The 17,533-nt window shown below is 50.6% G+C and overlaps 1 protein-coding gene and 1 pseudogene across 2 annotated transcripts in view; both read left to right on the forward strand.

Annotated features, from left to right (window-relative positions):
- Nucleotides 1-17,533, forward strand: part of NECTIN2 (nectin cell adhesion molecule 2) — a 32,948-nt gene that overhangs the window by 4,140 nt on the left and 11,275 nt on the right. For both annotated transcript variants that reach the window (XM_065926280.1, XM_065926282.1), the window contains exons 2-5: nucleotides 10,132-10,527; nucleotides 13,814-14,110; nucleotides 15,302-15,419; nucleotides 15,995-16,143. In XM_065926280.1, the coding sequence (XP_065782352.1) occupies nucleotides 10,132-10,527; nucleotides 13,814-14,110; nucleotides 15,302-15,419; nucleotides 15,995-16,143 (960 nt within the window). The remainder of the gene's footprint in view (nucleotides 1-10,131; nucleotides 10,528-13,813; nucleotides 14,111-15,301; nucleotides 15,420-15,994; nucleotides 16,144-17,533) is intronic.
- LOC136158815 (large ribosomal subunit protein eL15-like) lies at nucleotides 1,900-6,403 on the forward strand (annotated as a pseudogene).

Raw genomic sequence — 17,533 nt, forward strand, 5'->3', positions numbered from 1 at the left:
CCCTGGGCTCACACAATGCCCTGGGCTGCGCCTGCCCTGCCACCACAGGAAGCCTGGCATGCCAGGTCACAGGCAGGGGAAGTGTGTCTGGGGACCCAGCTGACACCCCATGAAGCTGTCACCAGCCTGACTGGCCGAGGCAAGCTGAGGGTGGCTGGTGTTCCCACGGGCACACCCTCCCCCACTGTGCTGCTGGCCGTGTTCTGGCCAAGGTCAGGGCACGGGCTCCCGCCCAGAGTGTCCTGGACACTAGGATCTGAACTCCAGGCCAGCCTTCCTCCTGGCTTCATTTCTCCCGCCTCTGCCTGAAACGCAAAACATCTGGGCATCAGCCAATACACCTCGTTCCCCTCACCACCCACCGCTGCTCCACAGCCGGTCAAACTCCGTGTCCCAACCCTTCCAACTTCTGAATGTGTTTCCAATCCAGTTCATCCTCCATCCCCACTGCCCTGACCCCCGAAGGCTGGCCCCAGTCCATTCTGAGGGTTCTTTCTAAAGCACAAATCTAACCCTGTCCCTCCCCCTGCCTATAACTCTCTGTGGCTCCCTAGTGCCCCTAAGAAAGAGCCCAAACTCTAACTCAGCCTCAGCCTCTGTCATCTGATGCACTGTTGCTTCCCCATCTCCACCTCATTCTTTCACTCAACACATTTCTGGAGCTCTCACAGTATGCCAGGTACTCTCCTAGGCTCTGGGAGTACAGCAGGAACCACGGCTCAGATGGTAGAGGATCTGCCTGCCAATGCAAGAGACCCGGGTTTGATCCCTGGGTCAGGAAGATCCCCTGGAAAAGGGAATGGCTACCCACTCCAGTGTTCTTGCCCAGAGAATTCCATGGACAGAGGAGCCTGGCAGGCTACAGTCCATGGGATCGCAAAGAGTCGGACATGACTGAGGGACTAACACTTTCAAGACAAAGATCCCTGCCCCCAGAACTAATGTTCTAGCAGGGAAAAGACATCAGGTGCAATGAGGAAAATGAAGCCGTGTCGAGAGAATTTCTGTTCTCATCTTTGGGGTGGTCAGGGAACGCCCCAGAGCAAAGATCTGAAGGGAGTGAGGGAGGGGGAAGTATTCCAGGATGCGAGAACAGCAAGTGCAAAGGCCCTGAGGTGGGACTTGCCTGGCATGTCTGAGAAATGGTGAGGAGGATGGCATGTCTGGAGCAGGGTGAGCCAAGGGGAGAGGGTGAGAGATGAGGTCAGAAAGAGGACGGGCACAGGTCACACAGGACCTTGTGGCTGCTGTAAAGACTTGAGCTTTTTTTATTTTCTGAGTGAGGAGAGAGCCCTAGAAGAGACCCTTCTCTGGCTGTGTGTGGGAACTGCAGGGGGCACTTGCAGCCCTCCATGGCGGGGAGGGGGTGTGTATGGGATGACCTAGGGGAGAGATGCCACTGGCTTAGACCAGGATATGGGTAATGCAGGGGTCAGACCTAGTCCACTTGAAGATATATTTTGAAGAAGAAGCTGGTGGGGTTTCCTGATGGATTGCAGTGGGGGTTGAGAGAGAAAAAGTGGAGTCAGATATGACTCCAAAGCTTCCATCCTAAACCTTTTACTGAGGTGGAAAGACCTAAAAGATGGGCCATTAACCATATGGGGGCTGAACCATGCTATTCATTCATTCAAAATGAGACATTTAGAATGGGGATCGTGGAGCCTTGGAATTTTAGAACCTCCTTCATTTCACATATATGGAGCATTTACCAGGAGCTCTGTTGCAGTTCCCGAGGGTAGACCTGTAAACAAGACCAGGCAAAGAATTCCTGCCCTCCAGGAGCTCAGGAGGGTCATGAAAACCTGGTGTGTGAGATGGGGAGATGGGTGCGGGGTGAGGGGATGAGAGCCAGCTAGTCAGAAAGAGGAGGGGTGTATGGCCATCCAGGATAGAGTATTGGTGATGAAAGAAATTCCTGAGAAGCTTGCCCCACAAGAAGCTAAAAGTGGGTTTTTTTTTAATTTAATTAATTAATTCATTTATTTCAGGCTTGCCGACCAGAGATTGAACCCCTGCTCTTGGCAGTGAAAGCACAGAGTCCTACCACTAAGCTGCCAAGATATCCCCAAAAGTGGGGGGTTTTTTTCTTTTTTTTTTTTTTTAATCTTCTGAAACTACCAGGGCCACTCAAGTTGCAGAAGGACAGCCTCCCTCAGAAGAGAGGTGTGAACCCCAGGCCACAACAGTGAAAGCCCAGGTCCTAACCACCAGGCCACTAGGGAACTCCCCAGAAGAGAGGCAACTGGCAGCCACAGGATTTCCTTACGACAAGAAATCTGAGTCCCCAGAGGGACCCAGTGACCCAGAGCGAGGTGTGTGGCTCCATGGGCTGGAGCTTGGTTTTCCTTGGGAAAGGTCTCCTCCTCCAGGAAGCCCTCCTGCCCTTCCCCTCAGCTGGGTCAGGCCCCTGCTTTAGGTCCTCCCCTCCACCCCCAGCCCTGCCCCGCCCCCAACTGACTGCAATCTCTCCCCTCTCCTGGAATGTCAACTCCTGGAGGACTTGTCCTGACACATCTGTGAAATGTGCACCCAGAACAGATCTTGATATTTATTCAATAGTTTGTTTTGTTTTGTTTTCCCAACAGTATTGATTGTGCACCTGCTATAACCACGCCCTGGTGTGAGCTCTAGGGATACAGTAAGCAACAAGATAGACAAATCCCCGTCCTCAGGGACTGACTCTCTAGTACCCAGGGTCTCCGTGTTGAGCAACTGTTTGTTGCCCACTGGTTGGCACAGTCTGGAAAAGAATGGCTAGCAGGAAAGGTCTACCACTCAAGCCCTTGAAGTTCTAAATCTTTGCTTTAGTCAAGTTCTTCTCCAAGTAAAGAACCCTCAATGGTTCCCACTTACCTCAAGAAGAAAACTTAAACCCTCAGCCCCACCCTGCGTCTCTTCTGCGGCTCACACTGGCCTGGGTGTTTTTTCCCTGACTTGAGTTCCTGTCCCTCCTCACCCAGCTCGAAAGGGGCAGAGCCTTTGGGAACCCTTGCCCCATCCTCAGTGCCTTTGGGGGCCACGCAGGTCCTGGTACCTTGAGGGAAGGGGCAACCCTGCCTCAGCTCCACCCAACTGCTGCCCCCAGGGTCTCATATCCTGATTTTTGTCTGGATTTGACCTCCAGACCTTTCTGTGCTGCCAGGTCACTTCAGGAACGATGCTACTTGAGCCAAAAGTAACTGTGAGGGAGCTGGACTTGGCCGGTAGCATGCGGGTGTCTGCCCCGACTTGACTTACCTGCTGTGCTTGCCCTCTGAGGAAAGAAAGAAATCTCCTATAGGAGATTTTCTCCTACAGGAGAAAATCATGTCATGGAATTGTCTCCAGGGACCCTACAGGGTTGCCTAAACATTCCCGTTTTACAGATGGAGGAAATCAGGCTCAAAGCAAAGTCACCCAGGGACTTCCCTGATGGTCCAGTGGCTGGGAGACTCCATGCTGCCGATGCAGAGGGCCTGGGTTCGATCCCTGGTCAGGGAACTAGATCCCACATGCTGCAACCGAGAGTTGCCATGCCACAGCTAAAGATCCCGCATGGCACAGTGAAGATGGCAGATCCCACTTGCTGAAACCAGTTCCTGGTGCAGCCAGATAAATAAATATTTTTTTAAAAAGTCACCCACATAAAAGGGGACAGAGCCAACAGGAAGCCCCCAGCCATCTGCTCCAGGGTCCCACCCATGACTCTGCTGTGTGGTCCCTCCAGAGGGGAGGGTGCCCATATCTCAAGGTGGCCACCCTGGGTTTGAATTGCAAGACATATGTAGGAATTCCACGAGATGATGTGTGTCACACGGCCTTCACTGATGGCTTCTTTGGAGAAGTGCCTAGGATGGGTCTTGCCTGAAGGACTGCCTTCTTTTGGGGACCTTCTCACTAGGGTCATTTGTTAATGTTCCCTGGATTCCTGTGGGAGGCCAGCAGCTGCACACACGCCCCCCCTCACATCTTGGTCAAGGACAGCTGGGCATGGGCCTTTGCCTCAGAGCTGGGTGTCAAGGACTCCTTGTAATTATACTTAGCTGGTTGTGTTTATTTACCAAGCACTGATCTTGCACTTCCTGGGGCCCTGTGTGCTAAGTGCTCAACAAATATCCTTTAATCCTTAAACAGCAACCCCTAGGAGGTGGGCACCATTATTACTCTCCCCTTTGCAGTTGAGGAAACTGGGGCACAGAGAGGTTAAACGACTTGTCCAGTGTCACACAGCCAGTAAGTGGCAGAGCTGAGATTCGAAGGCACTCAGTCTGTGCTCAGTCCCCATGTTGTGCTGCCTTGTACAGTAAAAAAAAATTCACCTTAAAAAAAATTATTAATGCATTCATTTGGCTGTGCTGGGTCATAGGGTTAGAGTTAGGGATGTGGCATGTGGGATCTAGCTCCCTGGCCAGGGATTGAACCTGAGCCCCTGCATTGGGAACATGAAGTCTTAGCCACCGGACCACCAGTGGAAATTTCTGGAGAAACATTTATTTTTATTTTGGTTTTTATTTAAAGAAAACAAATGATGAGCTGAGAAATAAAAGACGTATATCAGACAAAAACTGGCATGCCAGTGTTCACAGTAGCTTTGTTCATAATCACCAAAAGGTGAATACAACTCAGTTGTCCATCAGCTGCTAAATGAATAAACAAAATGTGGTCAGTCTGTACAGTGGAATATTACTGAGCCATGAAAAGGAACCAAGGCGCTGATCCATGTTACTGCCTGGGTACACCTTGAAAACATTTGCCAAGTGAAAGAAAGTAAACACAAAAGGTCACGTATTTTATGATTTGATTTATGTGATATGCCCAGAAGAGGCAAATCTCTAGACAGAAAATAGATGACTGATTGTTAGTGACAGGGAGATGGGAGGTGCAATTGTCTGTATAATGGGTACATGGATTTCTTTGGGGCATTATAACAATGTCCTAAACTTGATTATGGCGATGGATACACAACTCCCGTGAATATATGAAAAGCCACTGAATTGTACATTTTTAATGGATAAATGGGAATTAATCTCACTAAGGCTGTTAATAGGAAAAAACAGGCTCAGAGGGTTGTAGGTTTTATAGAAAAGCGAGAGAAAGGATTATTAACTGTGCAGGGAAAAAATGAAATACATACCCTTAAAATTTTTTTAAAATTTCTTTTGGCATAGATTTGAGTTTTGTTATTTTTGGAAGATTCTTTTTTTCCCTCCAAACATTTGATAATGAAAAATTTCCAACATACACATGTAAGTTGGAAGAGCAGCCCAGCAGCCTCCCTCATCTCTGCCTCTAGACAGCGAGTCATATTCTGTCATGTTTGCTTCATCACTTTATCATTTTGGGGTCTTTTTTGGATGAACGTCTCAGAGTACATTTCAGATAATGATATTTCTACCTTTTATCTTCCCCTTCTTTCTTCTTCTTTTTGGCTGTGCTGGGCGGCTTGTGGAATCTTAGTTCCCTAGGCAGGGGTTGAACCTGGGCCCTCAGAATGAGAGAGTCGTCTTAACCAGTGGATCGCCAGGAAATTCTCATCCACCCTTTATCGTCTAAGAAAAAGAAATACTACATAAAAGAGATAACCAACAAGGACTCACTGCATAGCACAGGGAACTATACTCAGTGTTTTGTTAAACCTATAAGGAAAAGAATCTGAAGACAACTCTGAGTCACTGTGCTATACACCTGAAACTGACACATTGTAAATCAGCTATAGGACTTCCCTGGTGGTCCAGCGGTTAAGAATCCGCCTGCCAGGGAGAAAGGTTCGCTCCTTTTCGTCTGGCGGCAACCATCAGGGTGAGTCGGAATGGGTGCGGACAAGTACATCCAGGAGCTATGGAGGAAGAAGCAGTCAGACGTGATGCGCTCCCTACCCGCGGTGCGCTGCTGGCCTTACCGCCCGCTCTTCCGCACTGCACCGCGCCCCCCACCCCCGGCCCGAGGAGGCGCGCAGGCTGGGGTACAAGGCCAGGCAAGGTTCTGTCATTTGTCGGGTTCGTGTGTGCCACGGTGGCCGGAAACGCCCAGTTCCTAAGGGTGCCACTTTCGGCAAGCCTGTCCACCGTAGTGTCAACCCGCTCAAGTTTGCTCGAAGCCTTCAGTCGGTTGCGGAGGAGTGCGCTGGACGCCCCTGTGGGGCCCGGGGGCCCTGAATTCCTCCTGGGTTGGTGAAGATTCTACATACCAATTCTTTGAGGTTACTGATCCATTCCATAAAGCTATCAGAAGAAACCCCGACCCCTAGTGGATCACTAAACCAGTCCACAAGCACGGGGAGATGCAGGGGCTGACGTCTGCAGGCAGAAAGCCTTTCTGCCGCGGGCGAGGCAAGGGCCAGGAGTTCCACCTCCCTATCGGTGGCTCTCGCTGCGCAGCTTGGAGAAGGCTCAGTGCTCTCCAACCCCACCGCTACCGCTAATATAAGTAATGTTTGTCAAGTTCTTACCTAATAAACAATTTAGGACATTCTTGTCTGCTTAAAAGTGTTTTTTTATGTCTGTTAAAACTAGTTGTCTGCAGATTGCTTCATTGAATGCATTGTCAAATTAGGAAAGTTAGGGACTTCCGTAGTGGTCCAGTGGTTAAGACCCTGTGCTTTTTTTTTTTTTTTTTTTAATTTTTTCATTTATTTTTTATTAGTTGAAAGCTAATTGCTTTACAATATTCCATACATTGACATGAATCAGCCATGGATTTACATGTGTTCCCCATGACGATCCCCCCTCCCGCCTCCCTCTCTATCCCATCCCTCTGGGTCTTCCCAGTGCACCAGCCCTGAGCACTTGTCTCATGCATCCAGCCTGGGCTGGTGATCTGTTTCACCCTTGATAGTATGCTTGTTTCAATGCTGTTCTCTCAGAACATCCCAACTTCGCCTTCTCCCACAGAGTCCCAGAGTCTGTTCTGTACATCTGTGTATCTTTTTCTGTTTTGCATATAGGGTTATCGTTACCATCTTTCTAAATTCCATATATATGTGTTAGTATACTGTATTGGTCTTTATCTTTCTGGCTTACTTCACTCTGTATAATGGGCTCCAGTTTCATCCATCTCATTAGAACTGATTCAAATGAATTCTTTTTAATGGCTGAGTAATATTCCATTGTGTATATGTACCACAGCTTCCTTATCCATTCGTCTGCTGATGGACATCTAGGTTGCTTCCATGTCCTGGCAATTATAAACAGCGCTTCGATGAACATTGGGGTGCACGTGTCTCTTTCAGATCTAGTTTCCTCGGTGTGTATGCCCAGGAGTAAGATTGCTGAGACCCTGTGCTTTCAATGCAGGTGGCACGCGTTTGATCCCTGGTTGGTCTGGAACTAAGATCCCACAACTCAGACCTGGCACAGCCAAAGAAAAACAATTATGGACGTTAAAGTGTAGTGATGCTTGAAGACTTTAAGTGATGGTGTATCCTATTTCTAATAAGGGGAAATGCCTTTGTTTTTACTTTCTTAGGGAGTTGATATGTTCACGTTTAAAATGCTGTTTGGGCAATAGGTGTAAAGTTCTATAAAAGAGGAGTGCAGAAATTTAACCCTGTAGATTTGTTGATGCATGTGATGAGACCTGCAGCTTTATTGGGGTGATGCAATGCTCTGCAGTTCTATGGAGTTTGGCAGCAACAACGTTTTAAGTTGGATTTTCCTTGGAAATGTGAAGGGTGTCCTGATCCTTTCTCAAGATCATATGCAGAAAAATAAAGTTGACTAGGGTCCATGTTTTAGGCTTAATCTGATACTACATTTATGTAACTGCTGCTTCTGAAAGGCGAAAAGTAATGCCACCATTTTTAAGAGAATTGAATAGACCTGTTGCAAGAGGGTTTTCACAAATGAATCAAATCCTGATTTACCAAAATTAAATTGCCTTGGCATCCATGGTACTACTGAAGTTCACATAAAGCTCTGGTTCAGACTCTGGTATCAGTAGAATACTGAACTTCATGCAAAATGGTTGTATTGACACTGGTGTCGATTAAAACTAATGGAAATTGAACATTAGATAAGTGAGGGGGAGTTATTAGCCCCGAGGTTTGTAACTTTAGTAGGATTGGGAGGTTGATGTTCATTGGATCCCTTTCAAGTGTAGGACGATAGGAAAAACTTATCAAAAAATTAAATGTTTTATTTGTAGTACTAGTTTGTGACCATCATGAACCACCTTAGGGGATGCAGGAAATAGGGGTGGTTATGTTCAAAAGTATCATTGCTAAGTGTAATCAATGTTCTCTAGGGTCAAGTCACTCCATTCTTAAAAGGCTACTGAGAGGGACTTCCCTTGGGGGTCCAGCAGCTAAGACTCTGTGCTCCCAATGCAGTGGGCCCAGGTTGGATCCCTGGTCAGGGAACTAGTTGCCACATGCTGCAATGAAGATCAAAGATCCTGCATGCTGCAACTAAGACCTGGCAAGCTAAATAAACAAACAATAATAAGTATCTTTTTTTAAAAAAGGCTACTGAGAAAAGTTATGTGGTTGGTGTCACTACAAGTTCAATTGGCTTCCGACTTGGTGCTGTCTACAGTTGTTCCCATCCTTGCTCAAACCACCCTCAAGAGCCTCACCGTTCCAGACTCGCCAGGCCACCGGTTGTGGTTGGACTCACCACCTCATTCTGCTTGTCGCATCGTGTCTTCCTGTAGACTAGACTTCTGTTTCCCAGGGTGTATTTGAGTGCAGGAAATACAGAAGAGGAATTGCCCCAGTTCTTGGTTTGCTATCTTAATAGGTAGTTTAATTTTGAGATCTAATTGCTGATTTTCTTGAACCAATTTTTCTTGTTTTTTTCTTCAAGGGTCTTTTAAAAGGCCCACTTAAGTGATTTCCAGAAAACAGGCTTGCAAAACCTTTTGAGACCCAAATTCCTTCCTACTCAAAAAATCGTAAACCATGTTATTCTGTGTGTAGAGGTTGTTCAACTATATAATAATAGAATAAATGTCTATTAAACTTAAAAAAAAAAAAAAAGGAGAAGAATCTGCCTGCCAATGCAGGGGACACAGAGTTCGATCCCTGATCTGGGAAGATTCCACACGCTGCAGAGCAACTAAGCCCATGCACCACAACTACTGAAGCACAGACAAAAATGAAATAAGTAAATAAATAAAAATTTTAAAATAAATAAATAAATCAAATATACTTCAATAAGATAGGGAATTCCCTGGTGGTCCAGTGGTTAGGACTTGGCGCTCTCCCTGCCAAGCCTGGGTTCTATCCCTGGTAGGGGAACTAAGACACTAAAAGCTGTGCAGTGAAAAATGAAATAAAATAGGATATTTTTAAAGATGTTTTATTTAAGGAGTACTTTGTGGTTGTTCAGTTGCTAAGTCATGTCCCACTCTTTCCCACCCCATGGACTGTAGCACGCCAGGCTCCTCTGTCCTCCACTATCTCCCAAAGTTTGGTCAAATTCACCTCCATTGAATCAGTGATGCTACCTAACCATCTCATCCTTTGCTGCCCCCTTCTCCTTGTGCCTTCAGTCTTGCCCAGCATCAGGGTCTTTCCCATTGAGTCAGCTCTTCACATCAGGTGGCCCAAGTATTGGAGCTTCAGCTTCAGCATCAGTCCTTCCAATGAATGTGCAAGGTTGATTTTCTTCTTAAGATTGACTGGTTTGATCTCCTTGCTGTCCAAAGGACTCTCAAGAGTCTTTTCGAGGACAAAAGCATCAATTTTTCGGCGCTCAACTTTATGCTGCAATTCTCACATCCACACATGACCACTGGAAAAACCATAGCTTTGACTCTCTGTGGATCTTCACTGGCAAAGTGATGTCTCTGCAGATTAACATACTGTATAGGTTTGTCATAGCTTTCTTTCCAAGGAGCAAGCGTCTTTTAATTTCATGGCTACATGAATACTACATAATCACAATTTATTCATCACACCTAAGATCATGAGCAGTAATTCCATAATCGTATGACATCTAGCCCAGGACCCAAATGGCCCTAGTTTTCCTCAAACTGTCTTATCTGGCTGGCCTTTTGAGAACTGGGATAGCGTGAAGATGCCTGCATTATCCTGGGGTCTGCATTTCCTGGGCAGAGCGGAGGGGGCCCCCTCCCATGATGGCCCTGCCTGGCCCAGGGATTTCTAGGTCCTTCCCCGACCCGACCTCTCTCTCTCTCCTCTCTCCCCAGGAGCCCAGGATGTGCGAGTTCAGGTCGCCGCTGAGGTGCGGGGCAACCTGGGGGACACGGTGGAGCTGCCCTGCCACCTGCTGCCTTCAGCGCCTGAAATCCGAGTGTCCCAGGTGACGTGGCTGCGCCTGGACGCTCCCGAAGGCAAACAGAACGTGGCCATCTTCCACCCCCAGTATGGTCGCAGCTTCCCCAGCCCGAAGCCCGGCAAGGAGCGGCTGTCCTTCGTCAATACGGCGCCGAGCGCGGGGGCCGGGCAAGGCACGGAGCTGGAGGTGCGGGACGCCACGCTGTCCCTCCGGGGGCTGACGGTGGAGGACGAGGGCAACTACACTTGCGAGTTTGCCACCTTCCCCAAGGGCACCAGCCGGGGAGTCACCTGGCTCAGAGTCATAGGTGAGCCGGGTGGGGCGGTGGGGCTGCGGCGAAGTGAGAGGGGAAGAGGTGCAACGCGCGAGCGCCCCACACGGGCCTGTTTCTGGGGTTTAGCTGGGAAATCGACCTACCTTGTCTGCGGTCATCAGGCAGCCGGCCGTGCTATTTGCCACGGGTAGTTCTGCAGGGAGGAGATACAGCCGGCAAGAAGCATCCAGGAGATTGAGTCCCTACTCTGTGCCAAACACTATGCCACGCTCTAGGGGTGAAGCCCTAAGGAGAACAGAAGTCCCCCTTCTCCTGGAGCTTAGACTCCAGTTAAGGCAGTAGATAACGTAAATAAGAGTGAGCTGGGGGGTTGCAGGTGCTTTAGAAATTGGAGAAGAATAGGTTACCATTTTAGTGAGGGTGGTCTGGTGCTATTTGAACCCAAACTAGGAGGGTTTGAGGGAGTCCTGCAGGTCCACGGAGGAGAGCTTCAGGCAGCAGGAACAGCAAGTGCAAAGGCCCTGGGGCAGGGCACACCTGGAAGGTCTGAGGAAAAGCCAGGAAGTCAGTATGGCTGGAGATGAGTGAATGGGGGGTTGGCAGGGAGAGGCAAGGTCAAGGCAGTGATGGGGGAGCACAGATCACAGATGACCCTTGTGGACCATGAGAAGATGTTGGCTTTTGCCTTAAGAGAGCAGCAGCTGCAGGAGATTCTGAGTAGGGGAGGAAGGTGTTGACTTGGGTTTTCACAGGCTATGTGGGGAGTGAGGATGGAGGCTCACAAAGGCAGTGAGGGCATGAGTCCAGGAGACAGGTGATGGCAGTTAGACCATGGGGAGGCAGTGGAGGTAGTGAGATGTCATTGTCTTCCGGAAATATTTTAGAGGTCAAGTCAGAGAATAATCAAAATAGCAAACGAAAGGAGCTCCAGGATGTTTTAAGACTCAGCGTAAGGCCCCAGTGGACTCACGTAGAGAGAATGGTCATTGAAAGTCAAGGGCTGATGGGTAAGCAGGAGCCACCCGCAGGGAGAAGAATGAAGGCCCAGCAGAGGGAACAGTCTAGGCAAAGTCTGGGATAAGAGAAACAGACTTGCACATTCTAGGAACAGACAGGAGGCCAGTGGCAAGGGCTTGAGTGAGCCTCAACTAGGCAAGGAACCAACAGGGCCAGGTTACACGAACCTCATAGACAAGAGGTCAAGTGGCTGGAATTCATCTGATTTTCTTTTTTTTCCCCCCATGCTGAGCAGCTTGGAGAATCTCAGTTCTCCAACCAGGGATTGAACGCGCACCCTTGGCATGAAAGCATGGAGTCCTAATGACTGGTGGACCACCAGGGAATTCCCTGCATCTAAAGTGTTATTTGGAGCCATAAGAGGGTTTCAAAGCATGAGAACACCCTGACCAGGGTCTTGAAATTCTTTTAAAAAAAAGGGGGGGAGTGGTCACTGGCAGGACTTCCCTGGTGGTCTAGTGGTTAGGAATCCTCCTGCCAGTGCTGGGGACATGAGTTCAGTCCCAGGCCCCGGAATATCCCACATGCTGTGGAGCAACCTAGCCCGTGCTCCACAACTGCTGAGCCCGTGTTCTTCAATAAGAGAAGCCACCATCACGAGAGGCCCATGCACCGCAACCAGGCGTGGCCCCCACCCAATGCAATTAGAGAAAGCCCGCTTGCAGCCACGAAGACCCAGAGCAGCCAAAGATAAATAAAAGAAAAAAAGTCAACTGGCTGCCAGGGTCAGGGAGGGGTGGTGGGCATTGGGCATCAGAAGAGTAGACGAAGGTAGAAGGAAGCATGGAGACAGGTGAGAGAAGGCCTTGGCTTGGAAGAGGGGAGAAGCAGGGAGGAGTGGGGGAAGGAGTGGAATAAACAGAGAAGTGAAATAATCACCCTTTTGGGAGATAGTGCGTGCTTGTCTGTGAGTTAAGGGGTGAGGAGGAGGAAGAAGAACTCCCACCCTTCCGGCTCCAACAGGAAGTGACCAGCATGACCACTTAGCGAAATGTGGAAGAGTTAGGAAAGGCGTCTTTTCAAAGGATGCTATTTCTTGCTGAATCTTGGCAATCCCCTGGGGTCCCGCCTTCCTCCAGCAACTCCAAAGAAGCCACATCACTCTGGATACGTTTCCCCCCACTCTGAGCCCCAGAGAGTTGGAGAAGTGTACCCTGTAATGTCCCTCAGTACACACTTCCCTTCCCAAGGAACCCTGAAACCACAGTTGTCTTGCATAGTAAACCACTCTTCTCCTCCTCATCTTTCGCAAAGGCCTCCCTTTTTCTGCCATTATTTGTTCTATTAAGAAATACGTAGAGATCACTTACTACCAGGCACCAGGTGCCTATAAAAGCACAGAGCAGAACAGTGAAACCTCTACTTTCTTGGGGAGTCAAACATCAGGGAAGTCTCTATGAGAAAGTGAGGCCGGGATCTGGAAAAGGAGGAGGAGCAAGACAAGAAGAAATGATGCCAGAACATTCCAGGCAGTGCAGGTCACTAAAGACCCCGCAGTGGGCAGGAGCAGGGACCGGGGACAGGTAGTGGTGCGGGTCAGAACCTGAGGGGACTGTCTGGTTATGAGCACACATCAGTAACTGTGGTTGACACTATTATTACTCGTGGAGGTTTTACCCCGCATGATATTTTTCCATGCCTCCCAGGAGGATGGGTGAAAAGGGCAAAAAATGTCCAGCTTTGGGAATCTCCATTGCCTTTATCCCACTTCTGGGCCGAAATCTGTGGTGATTAAAGGAAAACAAGCAGAAGTTCTTTTCAGCTGGACCTTTGAACGGCATTGTTCTGCTTTGGCTTTTTGCTTAAAATCACAGCCTCTTCCAGGCTTGTGGATATCGTCTGCTTTACTAGCAGAACAGAACAGAAAATGCATTGTACTATAATGGCTAACACTTAGATAGCACAGTGAGTCTCAAGCGCTGTCCAAAGTGCTTTATATGTCAATTTATTTCATCTCTGTGGTGGGTCCTATTACTATCCCCACTTTACAAAAGAGGAACCTGACTCTTTTTAGAGAGTTGGGAAATGACTTGTCCAAAGCCATGCGGCTGCAAAGCAGCAAAGCTGGGAAGTGAAGCCCGGCAGGTGGGCCTTGGGCCTCCCAGATAACTCAGCTGTAAAGAATCCGCCTGCCAATGCAGGAGGCGTGGGTTCCATCCCAGGATCAGGAAGATCCCCCAGAGAAGGAAATGGCAATCCGTTTCACTCCAGTTGAGATTTAACTGCTCAGCCCCACTGCTGAGGGTGTTTGTTGACTGACTCTAAGTGTGCGGTGACCCACCCCCTCTGTTCCTCTCCCCAGCCCAGCCCCAGAACCATGCCGAGAAACAGGAGGTCACATTCAATCTGGATCCTGTACCCGTGGCCCGCTGTGTCTCCGCGGGCGGCCGACCACCTGCCCGGGTCTCCTGGCTCTCACCCTTGGATGGGGAGGCCAAAGAGACCCAGGGGTCGGGGCCCCTGCCTGGCACTGTCACCGTCACTAGCCGCTACACTGTGACACCCTTGAGCGAAGCAGACGGGGTCAAGGTCATCTGCAAAGTGGAGCACGAGAGCTTCCAGGAGCCCAAACTGCTGCCGGTGACTCTCTCTGTGCGCTGTGAGTACATCAGGCTGTGACCGCCGCCCCCCGCCCCGCCCCGTTACACTGGCTCCTCTAGGGCACCGTCTACGCGATCCCGGAGTGTGGTCTACACTGGCACTCTGGATCAGCTTCTGCACTGCCTTCCTGCCCATTGTCTTCACTAGCTTCACTAGGCTCTCAACTTATTGCCACAATCAATGGTACATCAGAATGGGCTTGCGAGGGTCAGTTTTATACATTTCTTCCCAATTCCACGTCCATTAAGTCTTACTGGTAGCTTGAATCAACTGTGAGGAGTATTTCTATCAAGAAAATTGACAAACACTGCAAACTAGGGCTATCCTTTTTTGTTTGTTTTGTTTTTTATCAACATACACGTGCACCCAGGAATCTCTTCTGGCTCCCATGGACCCTAGTTGACACTGCTCCTTCACTGTTCTATATCAACTACTCTGTCCTCGCGGCCAGCCCAGTACTGTTTATGCACACACCCCCGTTCATACTGTCTGAATTGGCTCCCTGGGCACTGTCTACACTGCCTCACCTGGGGTCTCTACACCAACTTCTGCCCGGGGTGTGACCACACCGGCCCCGTGGACCCTGTCAACACGCTGTGTTGCTGTCAATGCTGTTGATGGCGATGGTGGTGGTGGTTTTGCGGGATCTTAGTTCCCCGACCACGGACTGAACCCAGAGCCAGGGCAGTGAAAGGACCGATTCCTAACCACTGGACCTGTGAATGCCGACCCCTTCCCACATGTGCTGAGCTCGCTGTCCCCAGACTGCTTACCCCAACACCCCCCCCACCCCGATATTCCTCAGAGAGGCTCTCCCGGCACTCTCCCCACAGACTCTGCCAAATAGTTACCTTAGCAGCTTTTGCAACCGCATACCCCAACTCAGCATTTTCTATACTAGCTCCCCAGACAATGCCTTCAGTTAAACTAATTCCCTAATCTGCTCTGGGCATGTCAGAAATGACACACATTATCTCTAGTGGCTTGCTCGGGCACTGCCTGCTCTGAAAAACAACTTCCTCAGAATGACCCTCAGTCAAGTCCCTGGATGGTCTCTGAGCAGGCACTGTCCCTGGGTCCACCTCCTGCCAGCCCACCCTGTTTCTTTAGGATTCTTATCTGTCTACTCACTTGTCACCCCTTCTGGGATTCCCCCAGTCACTGAGCCAGTCCCCCCTGTTTCCTGCAGACCCCCCCCAGGTCACCATATCCGGCTATGATGACAACTGGTACATTGGCCGCACTGAGGCCACCCTGAACTGTAACGTCCGCAGCAAGCCAGAGCCCACGGGCTACGACTGGAGCACGTGAGTCCTGTTTGGGGCCAGACCCCTGGGTGAGGGAGGAGGGGCTGGGGCCTGGGTCCTGGGTCTGGGGGAGGAGGGGCTGGGGCCTGGATCCTGGGTCTAGGGGAGGAGGGGCTGGGGGTCTGCACTCCTGGGTCTAAGGGAGGAGGGGCTGGGGACGTGGACCCCTGGGTCTGAAGGAGGAGGGGCTGGGGCCTGGATCCTGGGTCTGGGGGAGGAGGGGCTGGGGGTCTGCACTCCTGGGTGTGGGGGAGGAGGGGCTGGGGCCTGGATCCTGGGTCTGAGGGAGGAGGGCCTGGGGGCCTGGATCCTGGGTCTGGGGAGGAGGGGCCGGGGGCCTGGATCCTGGGTCTGGGGAGGAGGGGCTGGGGGCCCGGACTCCTGTGTCGTAAGAAAGGAACACCAGAGGCCTGAAACCGTAAGTCCCCCGGGAGGAGGGAGTTGGCAGCCTGGGGTGTCAGGGAGTAAGTTTCAAGTCTGCAGAGCTTGGCTCTTGAGGGTTGTGTCATCAGGGACCAGACCTGGGCCCCCCGTGGACCGTGCTCTCGCTCTTACGTGACCCCCACACCCTCCAGGACTTCCGGTGTCTTCCCAGCCTCAGCAGTGGCCCAGGGCCCCAAGCTGATCGTCCACTCGGTGGACCGGCTGTTCAACACCACCTTCATCTGCACCGTCACCAATGCCGTGGGCACCGGCCAAGCCGAGCAGGTGGTCCTCGTTCGAGGTGAGCAGGTCTTGGGGGTGGTGTGATGACAGGGTCTGCTCCCCGAGTGTTCTTCCCGCTGGGGCTGCACTGGGAGGGCTGTGCCGCCGACCTGGGGTGGGCTGCACCCACCTCACCGATGTGGGGCATGGCTTTTATCCCCTGCCCCAGGTGGAGTCTGGATTGGGGTGACCGGGTAGGTGCCGACAGAGGAGTTACGAATTTGAGGCCTGAGAAGGGTCGTTAGGAAGAGATCCAGGGCAACTGGCCCAGCCTCCAGCCAATGAGACACACCCATGGAATCAGACAACTCACAGTCATGGGAGGGCAGCTGGAGGAACACTCAGAGACAATAGACTTTTTACAGGGAGGGCTGGCGGGTACCACCCGGAAGCCAGTTTGCGTGTGTGTGTTGGGATGTTTGTGTTCCTGGAGGTGGTATTTTGGGTTTGTTTTGTTTTTGTTCTTTTGTTGGCCTGCCGCTCAGCTGACAGGCTCTTAGTTCCCCGACCAGGGACCAAAACCAGGCCCACGGCAGTGAAAGTGTGGAGTGCTGACCAGTGGACCGCCAGGCAACTCCCTGGAGGTGGTGTTTTGGAAACAGTGGCTGGTGTGTCTGGCAGTCAGAAGTTCTCTGAGTCTCCCTGATGGGACCCAAGATACACAGCTGGAGAGGGAAAAAGTGAAAGGAAACGAAGCCCAGGTGTGGGCTGATGGAAATGGGGTTGAAATCACAACTGTAGACTGCGATGCTTAGAGGGAGCCAGGGGGCCTCAGTGTGCCCCCCCCCCATCTCAGAAACACAACCAAAGACAAGCTCAGAGTCACCCGTGTGAAGACAGACACACATGCACACTGGAGACAGGTGGAAGCAGGTCCCTTGCTGAGATGATCGTAACACACATGCACACACGCACATCTAGAAAAACACCCACATGAAAACGGATCCTCAACCCACGCCCCCCCCCAAAAAAAAGGAAAAATGAAAACGGATCCCTCTTGAGGAATTCCAACCCTTGCCAGGGAGATGTGACGTAGCCACTCAAAAACACTGTCACAGACCACACACACACCCAGAGAGACCACTGGCCCACCCTCAGCACGTCTCACACGCTCAGGTTCACAAACACACACGCCTGGAGGGAGACACGGCCACACAGACATGCTACAAGCAAAAAGAGCCTCCGGCAGCAAGCCCACATGGAGAAACATCATCAGCCAGATGCTGAGAAGGAAACTCGAAGACGTTCTCAAGGGCCCGCCCTCAGAAACTCCAGAAATGCCACTGTGGAGCTTCTCTTTCCACAAATCATCCTCTGACAAGTTATTTGCTGAGGTTTCTTCTTGGCCAGCCATTCTCCTTGATGTTGGGAATACAGCGATGAGCCAGTCGGAGCCCTGCCCTCCAAAG

Source organism: Muntiacus reevesi, chromosome 2 (assembly GCF_963930625.1).
Source record: "Muntiacus reevesi chromosome 2, mMunRee1.1, whole genome shotgun sequence".
NCBI classification, from domain to species: domain Eukaryota; kingdom Metazoa; phylum Chordata; class Mammalia; order Artiodactyla; family Cervidae; genus Muntiacus; species Muntiacus reevesi.